Here is an 18,018-nt window from a genome sequence, read left to right on the forward strand (position 1 = left end):
GTTGTACCATCTGTTGTATATTAATTAGATCTTTGCCTATCAAGGGTAAACTCACTCTTTAAGAATGTCATTGAAGCCAGCTAGTAGAATAATATGCAAATATAATAGATGATGGGATTTCATTTCAGTTTCTGCTTAGCTCTAGCAAAGGTGAGGATGATGTATAACAAACTTTAATTTTCTTTCTTCTCAGAGCAACCTCCAAATAATCAAGGCCAGTCGACCCTGCAACATTTGCCACCTTCTCACAAGCAGCATTCAGCACAGCATCACCCATCAATCACCTCCCTTAACAGAAACTCACTGACAAATAGGAGGAACCAGAGTCCGGCCCCGCCGGCTGCTTTGCCCGCCGAGCTGCAAACCACACCCGAGTCGGTCCAGCTGCAGGACAGCTGGGTCCTTGGCAGTAATGTGCCACTGGAAAGCAGGTAATCCTTTAGGACCTTGTAAGCCTACAGTTGTGCGCAACATATATAAGAAGCCTGACTATGTAGCATATATAGCAATTCATTTTTTGCTGCCCTCTTGTTCTCTCAGGAAGATTTTAAGCTGTGGAACTTTTAACCCAGTGTAGCCGTTATTGGAACTGTCAAGTCATCCCAAAGCTCACATGGCTAGCATCATTTCCCTCACAAGTGTTTTTCTCTAATACATGTATTATACGTGTTCATTGTACTTCAGAGATGTGGACCTAAGCGATTTCTCACTCACATTTATAATGAGTGCTGTTATCAGAAACAATTGCTCATCTTCAGCAGAGAGATAAGAATTAGCAATAGCACGATCACATTACTATCGGAGAAGCTTTTCAGCAAAATCAATGTTTCCATAAAGCAGCATTGTAAACATGTAAGGCTCCTGGATTTTTCAAATTTTCTAATTTGGTAACAGTATAGAAACAAAGTCAATAAATAACAGTTTTATACTACAAAGCAACACAGTGCAATCCTAAGCAGAGTTATTCGTCTAAGACTTGAATAACTCTGCTTAGGATTGCACTGTTACTTTAAATTTTTTGTGTGGACCTCTAAGAAGTTATTTCAGAATTCACTTATATTCAGGTAAAGGTTTTTTTTTAATGTAAACAAATTTACATTAAATTTAGATGCCTCTTAGTGCAGAGCTAAATTCATCCATTGTAACGGCCGAGTATAATTAATCAACACATTAGCTATTTAGAGTGTATTTATATTAAAATAATTTTCTAATTGATATATCAAACTAAAGCAGCTTAATTGGATTGCACTTGGTAGAGTATTTTAAATAATGAACATTTTTCAATAATGGTTAATATTTCAGAATGCATTAAGTCTGTTCTTCAAAATTTTTAAAATTACATATTACAACAGAATGAATTTGAGCCAGAAATGGTGGATCGCTGATTCTGGTGAAAGCAAAATACTGCATTCATCGTTTCACTCTTCTAGGAATTTCATACCCTATATATACATAGGAGCTATGACGCGTGCAAGGATCTCCCATGAACAGTTTCCATTTTGTTTAATACTGGCAGCATGTCTGTGCATGCATCAGTTTTGTAGTATCAGTCCAAGTATGTTACATGTAGGCCAGTGGGGAGGAAAGGCAACTGTGGGTGAGAGGGGCACGCACCCCGTGCTCCCCCGTCATGCTGGGAAATTATGTCATGTTCAGGTGTGTAAGAGGAGCTGTGGGCTGCGCTGAAACATAATTAAAAATCACTTCCAAGTGGCGATATTTAATGAATTGGGTTTCAGCGCAACCCACAGTTTCCCCATTGCACTGGAAAATGACATCATTTTCCAGCACAACAGAGGAGCATGGGAATTCTTGTGTGCAGGAAGTAAGTACCCATTGCCCCCAGGCTCCTGCTCTCCCCCCTCCTCCGGTCTGGACCCTGGCAACCTAATTACATGCCATAAATATGTGTGGGGATCAGCGCAGGATATGTTTGTACAATTTCTCTTCTTTTAATAACATATATAGTGCACCAGTATTGCAGAACAACACGTTACGGTTACATGATGCAGCAGTAAGCAGTCATCCTTCTCAGATAGTTGGCATATGGCATTCTTGTAGTTGAAGTGAGTTATGCCAAATTATGTTTCCTTTGGAAGTGGTTATAGGAATACATGAAGCGTCTTACGCTGAATCGGACCACTCGGTCTATCACCATCAGTTTTGTCTACTTTAAATCGCGAAACCTCTCAGAGTCTCAGGCCTTTGGCATCACCTACTGCCTGATCAAACTTAGAACATTCTGTTCGCAAAGCCCTGCAATTCTAGAGAATCACCAACATATTCCCAAACATTCAGTTAATTGAGAGGATATTTGCAACTCCTTTATCCAAGGTTTGTTGCTAAAGCTGTAGGATTAGAAAATGGATATTTACACTAGAAATCAGAATGGAGAAGTTCTTTTTTTGTTTGTTTTACATGTACTGTGCCAGTATTAACAATATGCAAGTTATGCAGGATTAGGGTAAAGGGAATAGTGTCATTGCTGCCGTGCTTGGAGGGAATTAAAGAAAACTGATGGCTATACGTAGCTTTCCTAATGAGGGATAGGGTTGCCAACCTCTAGGTGGGGAATGCAGATCTCCCAGAATCACACCTGATCTCCAGCGGATAGAGATCAATTCCCCAGAAGAAAATGGCTGCTTTGGAGAGTGAACTCTATGGCATTATGCCCTGTGGAGGTCCTTCACCTCTCCAAACCCATCCTCCCCAAGTTCCAACTTTAGATCTCCAGAAATTTCCCAATCTGGTGTTGGCAGCTCTAATGAGTGATAGGTTTTCTAAAAAGTTCCAGAACTTGGCTATCTAAGCTCATTGCAAAGAAGAAGATGATGTGTTAGTAAAATATTAAAGCAGCATCCTATTAGCAGGGCTTTTTTTCAGCTGGAACGCGGTGGAACAGAGTTCCGGAACCTCTTGAAAATGGTCACATGGCTGGTGGCCCCACCCCCTGATCTCCAGACAGAGGGGAGTTGAGATTGCCCTCCGTGCCATGGCGTGGAGGGCAATCTCAACTCCCCTCTGTCTGGAGATCAGGGGGCGGGACCACTAGCCATGTGACCATTTTCTCTGAGGGAAACCCACTGAGTTCCACCACCTCTTTTCCCAGAAAAAAGCCCTGCCTATTAGTATTTCTTGCCATGCAGATGCACTTTAAAAAAAACCCAGCAAATCAAAAGTTGCTTTGGATCACTCCCTAAGGCTGAAAAATAAGCTTCAGTGTTAAAAACCCACTCTGCAATAAATACAACCATTAAAGAAAATGCTGCATTTTCTTTAAAGGTTTCACTTGGCAGCTTTGGGTTCCCACTGGGGAGAAAGGTGGGTTATAAATGAAGTAAATGAATAAATTGATGAGATGAAGAACCAGCAACACACCATTTTTGTTAAGGGAGTCAAGAGCTCGCAATCGGGTTAATTTTTATCTGTATAAGGGCTAAATCTCTGGTGCTAGGTCTTACTGTTTCCTGTATGGTGATTATTACAGCATAGCCTGTACTTTGTATTTCGATGAACTTTCATTCTTCCATGAAAGATACACATGTTTATGTCTCTTTAAGAGTAGACTCACTGATAATAGAAAAGAGCCTAAGACTACCACATTAATATACTGGACACATGAGGGCTCTGGTTCAGCTCACACAGATTAGAGGAATCCCATCTGTGTAGTAACTTCTATAGAAAATGTTTGCGTAACCCTAGGCTTTGGTTGTATAAAGTCTGGTATGCAAGGAGCCATGGTCAGCATAACTGGAGTGCCTACTCACTGCAGCACCTATTCACTATTCATGTTTGCTGGCAACTAGTATCCTAATCAGTGCAAAATGGGAAGAAATACAAGTAGCTGTCTTTTCTTCCTCTCTCTGTAATGTTCACAGAGAGACGTTTCCTCTTTTCTGACATCTGAGAATGATAGCAGTTATTGTCATTGCCAGTTCTGGATGGGGGGGAACTGGATGGACTCTTCTTGAATGAACCCCTGGGAAGCCACCTCACTTTGCGTAAGCAGCAGGACTTTCTGCAGTGTTGGTTAAATTAATGATGTGTAGACCCATGGAATACTGGATGAAGGCTGCCAGTCCCCCGGTGGGGGTGTGAGATCCCCCGCTTCCATCCTCCGCTACCCCACTACCCTTCTGCCAGGAGGGTAAGAGGACTTGGCAACCCTAACTGGAGTCTTCTTGCATTTTTTTTTTTGTTATCTGGCATTATGTTCATTTTTGACATGGCTTTCTAGATGGATGTTTTTATAAAGTTTTTTCCCCCTCACTTCATATGTGGATAGTTATTCGGTGTTCTTGCTGCAGCTAGTGTTTGTCAATACAGATAATACGAAACTCTGTTGCAGCTGATTAAAAAGACAAACTGTGAGAAGGCTGGTCAATACTTTCCAGCAGGGATTCTCAGCCTTCCTAAATAACTGCTTCTCGTTCTTGTAATTCAGTGAGGAAGTGAAACTGCCACTTTCCCTGAACAAGTGGCCCTCAATGCTCCCTTTAAATGGCAATAGTCTGAGTTGTAGAGATAAATATATTTTCTCTTTTCGGGACCGTAATAAGATTTCCTCTATTCCTTCTTTTGTTAGCCTCCTGTGTATTTGAAACAGTCATGAAATCCTTTTTGGTATTTTTTTATTGCAACTAGCAGTATTCAGTTCTGCCTTAGATTTCAACCTGCACTCCGTTGCAGTGTTTAGTTTTGGTACTGAAATGCCAGCTCCACATGAGCTTAGTTCTTGCAGGTGGCAATCCTGTGTCTGGGCTGTACCACTTCACAAATTAACTTTAAAAAATCCAGTTCCCTGGAAAATTAAATGCCAGAGGGAAGGGTCTTATCTGTGTCACACTAATTTTCTGTGCATATGGAAGTGCTTTTTATGGAGAAACGTTCTGTCACTTGAGCCCTGACCGACAATTGGAACTACTGTGACACAAACACAATAACATTAATAACAATAACATTCAGTTTATATACCGCCCTTCAGGACAACTTAACGCCCTCTCAGAGCGGTTTACAAAGTATGCCATTATTATTCCCACAACAATAATGACCCTATGAAGTGGGTGGGGCTGAGAGAGCTAGAAGCTGTGACTGACCCAAGGTCACCCAGCTGGCTTCAAGTGAAGGAGAGGGGAATTAAACCCAGCTCTCCAGATTAGAGTCCCACGCTCTTAACCACTACACCAAACTGGATGTAGCAGTTGATGAAGCAGTTTCCTTTTGTAAAGTCCTGGTGTACATACATCCAGGGCTTTTTTTCTGGGAAAAGAGGTGGCGGAACTCAGTGGTGGAACTCAAGACTGCATAATGATGTCACTGGGTCAGCTGGAACAAGGGGGGAGTTTTTTAAGTTTAAATTGCCCTCGGCGAAAATGGTCACATGGCCGGCGGCCCCGCCCCCTGATCTCCAGACAGAGTGGCGTTTAGATTGCCCTCCAGCCATGTGACCATTTTCAAGAGGTGCCGGAACTCCGTTCCACCGCATTCCCACTGAAAAAAAGCCCTGCATACATCACTCAGATGGATAGCTTACAAATGAGGCGTTGGGATATAATGGCATAGAGTCCACTTTCCAAGCAGCCATTTTCTTCAGGGGAATGAGGGATCTCCAGCCATCACCCAGAACTTGGCAACCCTGCTAAGCATGGAGGACAAGATCCTTGTGAAATTTCATGCTTTAAGAAAAATGGTATCCTCGTTAGATTCTAGTTCCTGGTGTCTGTGGCTCCAGGCGTGTGCTCTCATTCTTGTTTCGAGACCTCATTGCGCCCTGCGGTTTCGGGTAGGCTATTTCAGCTTTTCAGTCATATTGTGTATGAGATCCACTTGCTAGTGTTAAAAGCTGAACTCTGCTTATAAATCTGCTTCCATTTTGTCCATCGATGTCAGCTTCCTCTACAGTGTCCTGCCTGCCTGGCATCCTCCAAGAAGCTCTGCTCCTGTCTGCCCATCTGCTTGGTTTTGGTACCAAATGCTTCCAATTTCCTATCTACCTCCTCGTCTACCTTATGTTTTAAGCCTCTCCTTGTTTTCCTCTCTTTTCCTCCGTATTCCCTTTCTTCCCACATTTATATATACAAACCCCCAAAGGCTTTGTATATATAAATCTTCGCTGTGTAGGAAAAACCATGTATTTTTTTTACCATTTGTGAACATCTGTTTTCCTGCTAGTACATGAACCTGTCATTACTTTAAGCCCATTGACCAGTGGATTTAGAAAGGTGTAATTCTGCTTAGGATAGCACTGTCAGTTATTGAAAGAGGTCAGTTGACTGGTCAGGGAACAAATAAGTAACACCTCTCAATGATTTCCATGTGAATGTGTAAACAGTCTCCTTTGGCAAATACTATGGTTGAGATGTCTACATTTGTGTGACTTTAATATTAAGTGCTTAGATTTGATTAGTATTGCTAGCATAGAACTAGACATGGGCATGAACAGGGGGAAAAAACTGAACACCCTGTTCATTGTTTGTGGGAGATTCCACCCTGCCACCTGCCAGCTGATAGTTTAAAGGGCCCTGTCCTGGCGAAAACAGCAGTGTCTGCTGGCAGCTATTTTGAGGGGTTACAAACTGACCTTCCCAATGTCCAATACCCACCAAATTTGTAGGGGACATAGTCCTCACTGTCCTCTGAAGACCCCCCAAGTTTCAGAGAGATGGCACCCAGGGAAAAGCATGATCCACGGGTCTCCCCGTTGGCTGTCATTTTCTCTTCACAGTGGCAAAAATGGGACTCTCTGCTGGAAGTACTTTGAAGGGTTAAAGCCAGAAGGAAAGCCAGAAGGAGTTCAGAGTTCAGTCCCTGCCCCTGGTTGCCAAGAGGATTGAATGCAGGTGCCAGACTGTCTGGCTTGACGAACGGCTGCTGAAGGCAACAAACGAGGGTTGCAGCGACCACCTGTTCGTTTAGGATGGGGCCTCATGAACAGCTTGTTCGCGAACAGCAGATTGGACTGTTCGTGGGTTTTTTCTGTTCGTAATGCTGTTCATGCCCATGTCTATATAGGACTAGGCAGTTAACTTGTTGCAAGAGTAAGTTGGACCTTCTCTGACATCACAGCATATCAGCCAGTAGCATCAAGAGAGGCAAGCAGAGTATGAGGACTGGAGGAAGGTTTAAAGCATTGATTCTGTCAGGCTGATACACACTACACAAATCTAGTTTAAAACATTGTATATAAGCCTGTATTAGAAGAAATATCTTTGTCTCCTATTAAGTGATTTTATTTTCTGAGGTTCTTGATTGGTATTGTGAATTGGTTATACAATATTTACAGTGAAATCCTAAGAAGAATTACTCCAATCTAAGCCCATTGATTTCAGTAGGCTTAGACTGGAGTAAGTCCCTGAGCCTGCGAAAGCGGGGAGGGCGGAATATAAATATAATAAATTAAATTAAATTAAATTAAGTCTGCTTAGGATTTCACCATTAGTGTGTTAGACAATTTATACTAGTGTTTTGTAATGCTGAAGCAGAGAGGGGAAGAAAACAGAATTCTAAGTAGTTTGCTAATATTGTATTGTCTCTTTTCGCAGGATTCTGCTATAATTAAACAGTTAGAAACATGACATTGTGTTTAATTATCTCTTAATTTTATTACATTGGGAGGAAAGTATTGAAGAAATAATTAATGGTAGGCCAATATTTCAGCACGTTAAATCATTTAATTAACATGCTAATAGTTTAGAAGGTGAAACTCGATCAAAAGTGTTTGCCGATTAACTACAATTTCCTAAGTCATGATTAAAATAGACCAAGGGGCATGAAAAGGCTTGGAAACTGTTCAGGCTCAATGAAGCATTTGTGCTTGTGGACAATTATGTGCTTTTATTAGTGTGACTTCCAGTGGAAAGACTGCCTTTAATATTGATTAAGACTCTGCGAAAACAGGTATTAATCTTTTATAGGAGGGCTTGAATCCATTTACCTGAAGGTTTGATGCCCAGCAGAAATACAAAATATTGGATGGAGTATGGTGCATAAACATTAAATGTACTACATCAAGTACAAAGGGGCCAGATAGGTCACATTCATGAGATATATTTTTTCCATTCTCTCAGGAACTTGAGCATTTGGTTCATTCCAATGCATGGCTTACTTCTGTTTCTTAATTTTAGTATGCATGAGTGGATGTTCATTTTAACACATGCATTCAGCATTATTCCCTTCTATTGCTTATGCTTCTAAAGAAAAAACAGGTCTATTAGTTCAAGAGCATCTTCCTAAGGTTATGTAGTGCCAGGTTCAGAAGGATGCCTTCTGTCATACCACAGAAATGACATTGGGCCCTCAATAACTAATTAGCCATTTAGTAATTCATTGCATTAATTATCTTATTTTAGAATCCTTTGGAACTTTTCAGGAAACCATGTCTTGGCAAATCCCAGGCATCCCATCGCCATGGCTCTTAGAAATGTAATTATGGCTCCTATAATTTCCAATAATTATTTTACTGTTTTTTCTCTTTGTGAGCTTCAGTGTGGGTACAAAGCTTAGTTAATATTTCCTATCAAAATATTTTGGTATATTATGTCAAAATGAATGTGCCTGAAGTTCATGCCATGGCTTCTTTATATGTTAACTTCATGCTGTCTTTCCACCCAAATAGGGTCCCCAAGACAATCACCAGAACATGAAAACAGTATTTAAAATGTATATATAGATATTTAACAGTAAGATAAAAACTTATGGAAACAATCAGGGAGGAGGGCCAGTAAGTAGAGTTACCAGCTCCGGGTTAGGAATTTCATGCAGGTTTTGGAGGTGGAGCTTGGAGAGGACATGGTTTGGAGAGGGGAGGAACCTCAGCGAGGTATGATGCCATAGAGTCCACCAAAGCGCCATTTTTCTCCAAGGAACTGATCTCTGTCATCTGGAGATAATTTGTGATTCCAGGAGATCTCCAGCTACCACCTGGAGGTTGGCAAATCTGCCAATAAGAGTCTACTGGAGGTATACCAAACCAAGGCAATGATAGAGGGAGACTGATGAATCTATCTGGAGAGAGAGTTCCAAAGTTTCAACACTATGACCAAGAAGACCCCATTTCAGTTTGTCACCCTTCTAACCTCATGTGGCAAAGGCACCAAAGCAGGGCCTCCAGAGATAACCAGAGTGGCTGGAGTAGGCAGTCCTTCAGGTATGCTGGCCCCAAGCCATATAGAGCTTTAAACATCAATTCCAGCTCCTTGAATTAGGCCTGGAAAGAAATTGGCAGCCAGTGCAGAAGAAACAAGAGTAGAGATGTGATACCTGTAACCACTCCAGTCAGCATTATGGCCACAGCATTCTGTACCAACTGTAGCTTCCAGACAGTCATTAAGGGCAGCCTCATGTACAGTACATTGCAGTAATCTAATGTAGCTGTTACCAAAGCATGCACCACAGTGGCAAGTTTTTTCCCACCCAGGAAGGGCCACAGCTGGATTACCAGCTAGAGCTAGTGAAAGGCACCCCTGGCTACCACTGCCACCTGTTTATCCAACAGGAGACCTAGGTCCAGCAGCACCCCAAGCTACAATCCTGCACCTTTAGGGGAATGCATACAGTACATGAGATACCTCTGTTCCTGGGTCACACCTTCCCTATCCCAGTAGCAGCTCCATTTTGTCAGAATTATGTTTTAGCTTGTTAGCCTTCCTAGGAACGGCTAACAAGATAGAGCCGAGTGTCATCCACATGTTGGTGGCAACTCAGCCCAAATCTGTGGATAGCCTCGCCTAGCAGCTTGTTGAAGAACATGGAGGACAAGATAGAACCTTGTGGAACTACATAGGCCAATGGCCAAAGGGTGGAGCAGCAGTCCCCAACACCACTCTCTGAAACCTCCTTTCAAAGTAGAACCAGAACCACCACAAAAGAAGTGCTTCCCAGTCCCAACCCTAAAGGTATCCCAAAAGGATACCATGACCAGTAGTATCAAAAGCCACTGAGAGGTCCACGAGAATTAACAAGGTCACAATCCTCTCTCCATCTCCCAGACAGGTCATCTACCAGTTGCTATACTGGCTCCAGTGTTCAGTTAAATGGAACTTCGGAAATTAATAATGGAACAATTAGAAATTGCAAAGTTAGGTTAGGCAGATGAAATGCATTATGTGGAAATTATTATTACCAGGTACTGATATAGGTAGCAGAACAATGAAATACATCTTGTTTGTAAGCTTTTCATTGTAAGCTTTTCATTTCTGAAATTGTGCTTGCTGGGATCACCTCCTGGGGTGTAAGTTGTCCAAGGATAATAATAACACATTAGTTCAAAAACATAATAGATTTTAGAATACAGTAAGATGTAGTTTGACGATGTAGTTTATAAGTCTCAGAAATACTCAGCATCATATTTAGAATCATTATTTTTTGTTATTTTGTTTTCGTATCATACATGTATTGCTTATGTTTTAAAGAACTGGATTTTGTGTGCCATTTCATCTACTCACCACTACCCTCAATGATAATAGGATTCGGTGTAATTAGTTTTAAATAATGATCATAAAAGCAAAAGTGACTCTGTGGTGGAAGTAGCAGGTATTCGTGAATTAAGTTGAAAATATCAGTGTGCATACTTTATGAGTGAATGAAGTTTATGTTATGTATTAATATTAAATAATTACATGTTATAAAACCAGTTTATTGCTTTTCAAGCCTTTCCTGTTTTAAATCAATTTAGGCTCTCTTAACATTTTTATTTGGTAGTAAATATTGTAAAAATGACAACTTGGTTATTGCAGTATTATTTGCTATAGAGAAGAGGCTTGAAGCAGCCATGCTTTCTTCCCTGGTCAGTTTAGAAATAGTGGACGTCATACAGAACACATGGGCAGTGTTCTCCTTTACCTTCGCATTTATGGAGACGCATCGGAGTCACTTCCTTCAAGGGGCACCCTGCCACCTCTGTGAAGGAAGGTTAGGGGTATATGTTCTTCAGGTCTTTATTTTGCCTTAGTTTCCCTTGAGAAATGAAAGATCTTTTAGTATTGACTCTTTAAAAAGATGGTTTTGAATATTACTCTTGGTTTGGGAAATACTGCAGAAGTTAAAAATACTTACTGTGAAATCCTAAGCAGAGTTACCCCAGAAATCAATGGGCTTAGACTGGAGTAACCCTGTTTAGGATTTCACTGTTAGACATCTACTTACGAACTAGGAAGTAATTTATAAGTTGTGAAGTACTCTCAAGTTTATAAGTACTCCCAATAAGTACCCCTGCAAAATGAAATAAAAAAATATAGTAATCCTTGCATCTACCATAAATGTAAAATAGTAACATCCCTCAGCATGTACTTTTTTAATGACAGTTCTTCTATCTAAAACTGGTCATCAACTCCAGCACCTTGGATTGCAAGGCTACGTTATAGAACTCCATGGATACCTTTTGAATTCCCTTATGCAGTGTGAGACATGGCACTTCCAGCTGATCTGGCTTGTACCACGAAATGCCTCTCTTCCTCCTCTGATAACAGGATTGTAGAAGAACAAAGAATAGAGGTCATCATCTGTATCTGGGAATTCAAAGGTCTAATGTGGATCTGGAGATTACAGTGTAGGAGTTCTAAATGCTCCCATTTTATGTCCATATTCTGCCTTTACTAACTTTTGAATGTTTCATGACTTTTTGTATTAATGGAATGGAATGTATTCACACTAATCTTCTCATGCTGAGTGTGAGATATGAAGTAATAGTGTGTGTGTGTGTGTGTGTGTGTGTCTTTCATTATCTTTTTCAATGACATAGAAATTGGAACTGTTAGCCTACTGTAGACAACAATATTGAACACTTCATTTATTCTGGAAAAGATTGCTACTTCCTTCCTAATTATCACCCAAAATGTTTCGATTAGCATTGTGCATGAAAGAGTTTTCAAAAGTAAGTGTAGTTGTGCTTTTTTCTCTGTGATGCTCAGCAACTATGCACATACATTACATGTTCGTCTGTGAAGTAGCATGTGTTGATGCTCTTTTTTATGCACTGAAGTTCAGAGTCAGTGTTACCCTATCATTCTTGATGCTTTTGATATAGTACATCTACTTGCATTTGAAAAAATAACACCTAGTTAAGATACTTGTATAGTAATCATGTATATATTTTATTTTTTTATTTATTTATGTCATTTATAGTCCGCCTTTCTCACTGAGACTCAAGGCGGATTACACAGTGTGAGATTAGTACAGTCAGTTTCAAGGACATTTCCATAAACAATGCCATAGGGTAAATAAAAACAATTTTACTAAGACAAAGCATTAGTAAGAATCCAATACAGAGTTGAAGAAATGCTGAAACAGAACATAAGCAATTCTAGGGCTGACATTAGCCAACTTGAAGCGCAGGTAGCTCATAGGAGCACATATTTAGAACAACAGATAATACATAAGGTAACGTAGTGGTAAAGTCTATGGTCCCTAATTCATTAGTGAAGCACCTGAAACCCCCTCCCTACAATACAAAGGCTGTTTTGAATAATTCAGTTTTGCATTGTTTGTGGAAAGCGAGGAGAGTGGGGGCAGGCCGTTCCACAGGGCAGGGGCCACCACAGAGAAAGCCTGTGTACAGGCTGCTGTTGATTTTGCCCATGTGCAGGGTGGCACCTGCAGGAGACCCTGTCCAGATGAGCGAAGTTGCCATGAAGGAACATAGGGAGGGAGGCAGTCCCATACCAACGCCGTGAAGAGCTTTATATGTGATAACCAATACCTTGAACTGAACACAGTAGCTGATAGGTAGCCAATGGAGTGATTGCAGAATGGGGGTGATGTTCAGGCTCCTGTTTATTTAAAACATTTAAATACATTATTTTTCAAATTAAATTATTTAAAATCTGTTTATTTAAAACATTTCTATCCCCCACCTTCCAATATTTAAGGCAGCGTGCTAACAAATGGATCCAGAGTAATTGCTGGAAAGCGCTCAGTATTGGCTGGAGAAGCTGGCTTACTTTTTAAGATTCAGGGAAATTAGAAGCAGCTAAAACACAAACAACCAGCAAACCCAAACCAAAATGGAGCAGATGACACAAATAACTCCAATTTAAATTGCAAAATTTGCCTGGAATGGTGTGCCTTGCAATGTTTGTGGAATAGTATTAGTTTATATAGCTCCTCTGCTGGCTCATTCCAGAGCCTTGGGCTGTGGCTGAGAAAGCTGTCCTTGTTCCAATCAACTGTTATAATCCATCTGAATACAAAAGAAAAACCTCATAAAGGTCTGTAAAGCTTACGTCCACAGAACTGGAGGTATTATTATGCAGTTCTACAGTGCTATATTGTTTTAAATCACACAGAATTAAAATATATAGAAATGGTGCCTCAAGGCAATGACAGCCAATATTTTCAGCCCAGTCCAAAAGCCTCCCTTTTGATTATGGTCGCCAACAAATACCCAGGAAGGGATCTGCTACTTGGGCTTAAGAAGCCAGCAGGCATATAAGCAGCAGCTGTCCCAGTGGGAGAAATGTCCGGGCTTTCTTCTTTCACAGCCGAAGAGGTAAGGTGCCTGCTGAGTCAGAAGCAGCGCCCTGAGTGCCGATTTTGGCTTCAGTAGCATAACTACCCAGTGATTCAATAACCTTGCTCAATAGGAAGCTCTTGAATACTGAAAGAGGAAAGACGGAACAAAAATGCTGTCGGGTCCACTTCCCAAGCAAATCATTTTGGGAGCCATTCTGCCCAGGTTAGAAAGCAAAGCAGCCTGAAAGGTACCAGACTGCCAAGATTTAGCCTCTGGGCCACCAGCAGACCATCCCTGGTCTAAGGTTAAAAATGCAAGTCTTACTTTCAGTGTTGGCTTTGTCACGTTTAAAAGCAAATAAATAGGTTTTGAAAGTTTTTTCCCCAACTGTATACACAAAACGATCAAGTTGTGGATGAAAACGAGTTGTTACACACCGAGCTGAATACTTGGATCTCAGATATTGTTACCATATTGCTTTTACTTTTAGATAGGAATTGCAGTTGGCTTTTTCACATTGCTACAAGTCATTTCTATTATTTACCGGTTTTAGCTCACACTATTAATATAAGAAGCTGTTTCAATGCACTTTCATACTGGCGGATAAGTTGCTCTCTTTAATGTGGTTGATATTTATTTTCTAATGTTTCCAGTTGGTGGTCTGAGCCATACTGCCTCTGGCTAGATTTACAAGCTGTTCCTGGTTCTTTAAAAGATGTTGTTTCCAGTTAATTTGATTTTACTACCTAACTTCTGTACTTTCTCATCCTGCACGTTCTTTTTTTGTTTTTGTTTTTCCAATTCTGGTTCTACGCTAAGGAGTTAATGGTAGATTTCCTCAACTGTGTGTTTCTAAAAAGAGCCACAGAACACAAAATATCCTAGTAAATGAGCTAGTTCATCATTCTTTAAAAATCATAAGGATGAGCACTAGGAAGGGTAGAAAATAGGGAAAAAGAAAAAAAAATGAGAAATTTAAATGTCACCCCAGAGTGGTACTAATATTTACTTGCTTTAAAAAAAACAAAAAAAAAGGATCACTCATCTGTTATCTTGAAGACTGAGAATTTAATATCAACTATTTTATAAAATGTAAGAAGTTTATTTATTTATTCGATTTTATTTATTCGATTTATATTCCGCCCTCCCCACAACAGCAGGCTCAGGGCGGAATATGCCACAATTAAGTTATTAGTCTGTGTGGTATTCTCCCCCTCCTCCAATCAGGCATCAAAGTTTTATTCCATTTTATTGAGCTTCGTTACGTTTTCAAATATGCTGTCTCAAAACAGTTCTTCTAACGGGCTAATTGAAAAGCTTATAAAGCTTTTCTTTTTATAAGCTTTCACTTATAATGCGATTGCTAACGCTTGGTTCATAAATCTATTTATTTGCTAATCCGGTCTCTGATTCCACAGCTGAGCTGGTGGTTAGCGTTAGTGTTAAAGTGGACGGGTGGCGGTGTTAGAAAAGCTCTTCAAAATACTACAAATATGTGATAGATTTGTCTTTGTGGGATACAATTATGATTCTCTTTAAAAATTTGCACTGAGTATGCACATAAGATTTGTGTTGGAACTGTAAAACCCAAGGATTGCACCCAACTCTGCCCGTGTGAGAGGAGAGATATTTTTGTTAGCTTGGGAATCTCACTCACACACACCGGTGTCATGTTATATATAATTTCCCCAAATTACCAAATTTCAAAAGCAGCTTTCAGGAGCACAGAGCAGTTGCTGGAAGGGAGGCAGGAAAGCAACTTGTGGTCGCTTGGAACTAAATCTGAGAAATTCCTATTTTTAAATAAATGGTTCATTTTTTATGCCAATAAAAGGTTTATGATATGGTATGATTCATTTTTGATAATGCTGTTAACTAAAACAACTGGCACCTTAATAGGAATTTGTGCCTGAAACAGTTGCAGAATGTTAAATGTCACTTTTGCGAGGAAATCAAATAAGCATTTATAAAATAATCAGTTTTGAAATGACATGCAGTTATAAAAGGCCTAAACTTTGTACATGGTTTTTAGATGTACCATGTTCACTATTTAAACCACTGTCTAGTCTACAACTGTGAGTATAACTGGTGGTATTCCAGACAGCAGTGTGTTCCAAATCACCATTCCACTGGAGTCTTTTCTCTCTTTTGGCAGAGCAGTCCTATGCACATCTTTTGTTTGTTTTTCTCAACTATACATCAGAAGCTTCTCCTGAAACTTAGACCACGTAGAGAAAATGTTGTATTCTATATTGGGCACACATAAATAATAGTTTGTAATTTATATGCAGAATCACTACAGCAGTTAGATTTGAGTCCTGTGGCACTTTAGAGACCGACAAGATTTTCAGGGTGTAAGCTTTCGAAAGTCAGAGCTCCCTTCTTCAGGCTGAAAATCTGGTTGGTTTCTAAGGTACCAGTGAACTCAAGTCCTGCTGTTCTACTGCAGACCAACGCGGCCACCCACCTAAAACTAGTTTGCAACAGTTAAATGTTATGTTTTAATTTGCAGAATTACTCCATAAAATGTTTCAAAATGAAATAATTATGTGTGAGTTTTTCCTCATGAATTGTGTGATATTCTATTTAGGTCCAGTAGCACCTAAAAGACCAGCTCATAACCTGGAAACCTAGTTGGCCTTTAATATGCTGCTGGGCCCAAATCTTGCTCTTTTACCAAGCATGTTGCTAATGAAGTAGCAGGGTCAGCCAGCAAGTGCTGGGACAAGAGGCATGCTCTGAGGGACAAGACAAATGGGACGAAGCACAAACATAAAGCACAAAGCTCAGGGAGGGGCACTTTCACTGCAATGCTAAACAGAGTTACTCCAGTCTACGCCCATTTATTTCAATGGGCTTAGACTGGAGTAACTCTGTTTAGGATTGTACTGTATGTCCTGGTTCCTTAGTATACGGTTTAGGCAGGGTTTATAACCAACTACGTCATAATATTGGCCCTGACAAAAGTTCTGGTTGCCAAATAAAACTAAGAGCTAAATTACAAGAAACAAATTACACAAGGACATTCACTTGAAAGGAGTCGCAATGTTAGCCAGGAAGTTGAGTTTTAAAAGAGATTGGAAGGCTCTGTCAATTTCCCCTCTCTATAGAGCCAGCAAAGATCATTCCTAAGAGGGTTTGTTTTATTTCCTCTTCGCCTCCTAGAAAGGGAGGTGAAACTGACAGAGCTTTCAGGAGGTAAAAATGAAATTAACAAACCCTCTGAGGAGTGATCTTTGCTCACTCTGTAGAGAGGGAAAATTGAGAAAGCCTTCTGAGCTGTCTTTTAAAACAGCTCCCTGGCTAACATTGTGACTCCCTTCACGTGCATGTTCTCGTGTAATTCATCTCTTGTAGTTTAGCTCTAAGACATTAACGTTTTTCAGGCATTATTCGAATGAGAGGCTTGTTTATCATTATGTTACGATCATACCCTGATTTAGTGTGATCTGACTTAGCGTGAAGAAACAGTTTTCCATAGACGTTATCCCCATTTTGCTTCCAGTGGTTTCCATACGGTTTAGAATTGGGACACTGGTTCCTGTTAACCCCCCTGCCCACTCCACTAGATGGCCATCTTCTGCATATAAGAATCTCAGCTCCAGGGCATCTTGTTTCAAAATGCTTGTCAGTCAAGTAAATTTTGAGATGCTTTACGGAGGAATATGAACAGTGCTCGTTACTAGCCTGCCCATTAATTTGTGATTCTTTTTAAATATAACCTTCTTGTTTTCTGCAGGCATTTCCTATTCAAAACAGGAACAGGGACCACACCACTGTTCAGTACTGCAACACCGGGTTACACAATGGCATCCGGCTCTGTTTATTCCCCTCCTACGCGGCCACTACCTAGGAATACCTTATCAAGAAGTGCTTTTAAATTTAAGAAGTCTTCAAAGTACTGTAGCTGGAAATGTACAGCTCTCTGTGCTGTAGGGGTCTCGGTGCTACTGGCAATACTACTATCTTACTTTATAGGTAAGCTTGTATTTTTATGATTATTGTCGCCATCAATCTGTGTGTCTTTTTCGTCGGTTATATATGAGCAGCACATGACTGCATAAAATACAGCTGCCTTTTTATCCTCAAGTCCTAGAAACAATAGAGGCCATGAGAGCAATTTAATTAAAACTTTTTCAGATGGAATAAAAAGAGTCTGCATTTTGTAAGCATTTTCCTGCAAAATGGCAAGTGAAATGCCATTCAAAAAAATTGAACTATAATTTAGAAATGTAGTACCTTTTCTTTTTAGGAGGAATAAGGCTATATAATTCAGCCTTCATTTCTATATTTAAAAAGGTATAGTGCATACAAAAAGGAGAGGGCAAAGTCTTGTAAAGGAGTTTCTAGAGTTTTCTTCCTGTTTGTTTCAGAGAAAAAGCCTTTAATTCTCTGCAGCGTTTTTTGTTTACTTTCGACTTTTTTTATTTAATGAATGACACAGAACAGTTGCCTTCTAATCGTAGTACAGAATTTTGGATCCAGCATTCAACTACACTGTCTTTTTATTTCCTGAATTTATGCTCAGAAGAATTAAGTAATATATGTGTGTGTTCTAAAGTTGTGATGGA

General features: G+C 40.1%; 1 protein-coding gene across 1 annotated transcript in view; it reads left to right on the forward strand.

Annotated features, from left to right (window-relative positions):
* Window positions 1-248: 248 nt before the first annotated feature.
* LOC129336562 (teneurin-3) overlaps window positions 249-18,018 on the forward strand; it is a 208,115-nt gene continuing 190,345 nt past the window's right edge. The window contains exons 1-2 of the mRNA XM_054989724.1: window positions 249-431; window positions 17,187-17,425. Of these exons, the coding sequence (XP_054845699.1) occupies window positions 17,254-17,425 (172 nt within the window). The 5' untranslated portion in view covers window positions 249-431; window positions 17,187-17,253. The remainder of the gene's footprint in view (window positions 432-17,186; window positions 17,426-18,018) is intronic.

Source organism: Eublepharis macularius, chromosome 10, assembly GCF_028583425.1.
Source record: "Eublepharis macularius isolate TG4126 chromosome 10, MPM_Emac_v1.0, whole genome shotgun sequence".
NCBI lineage: Eukaryota > Metazoa > Chordata > Lepidosauria > Squamata > Eublepharidae > Eublepharis > Eublepharis macularius.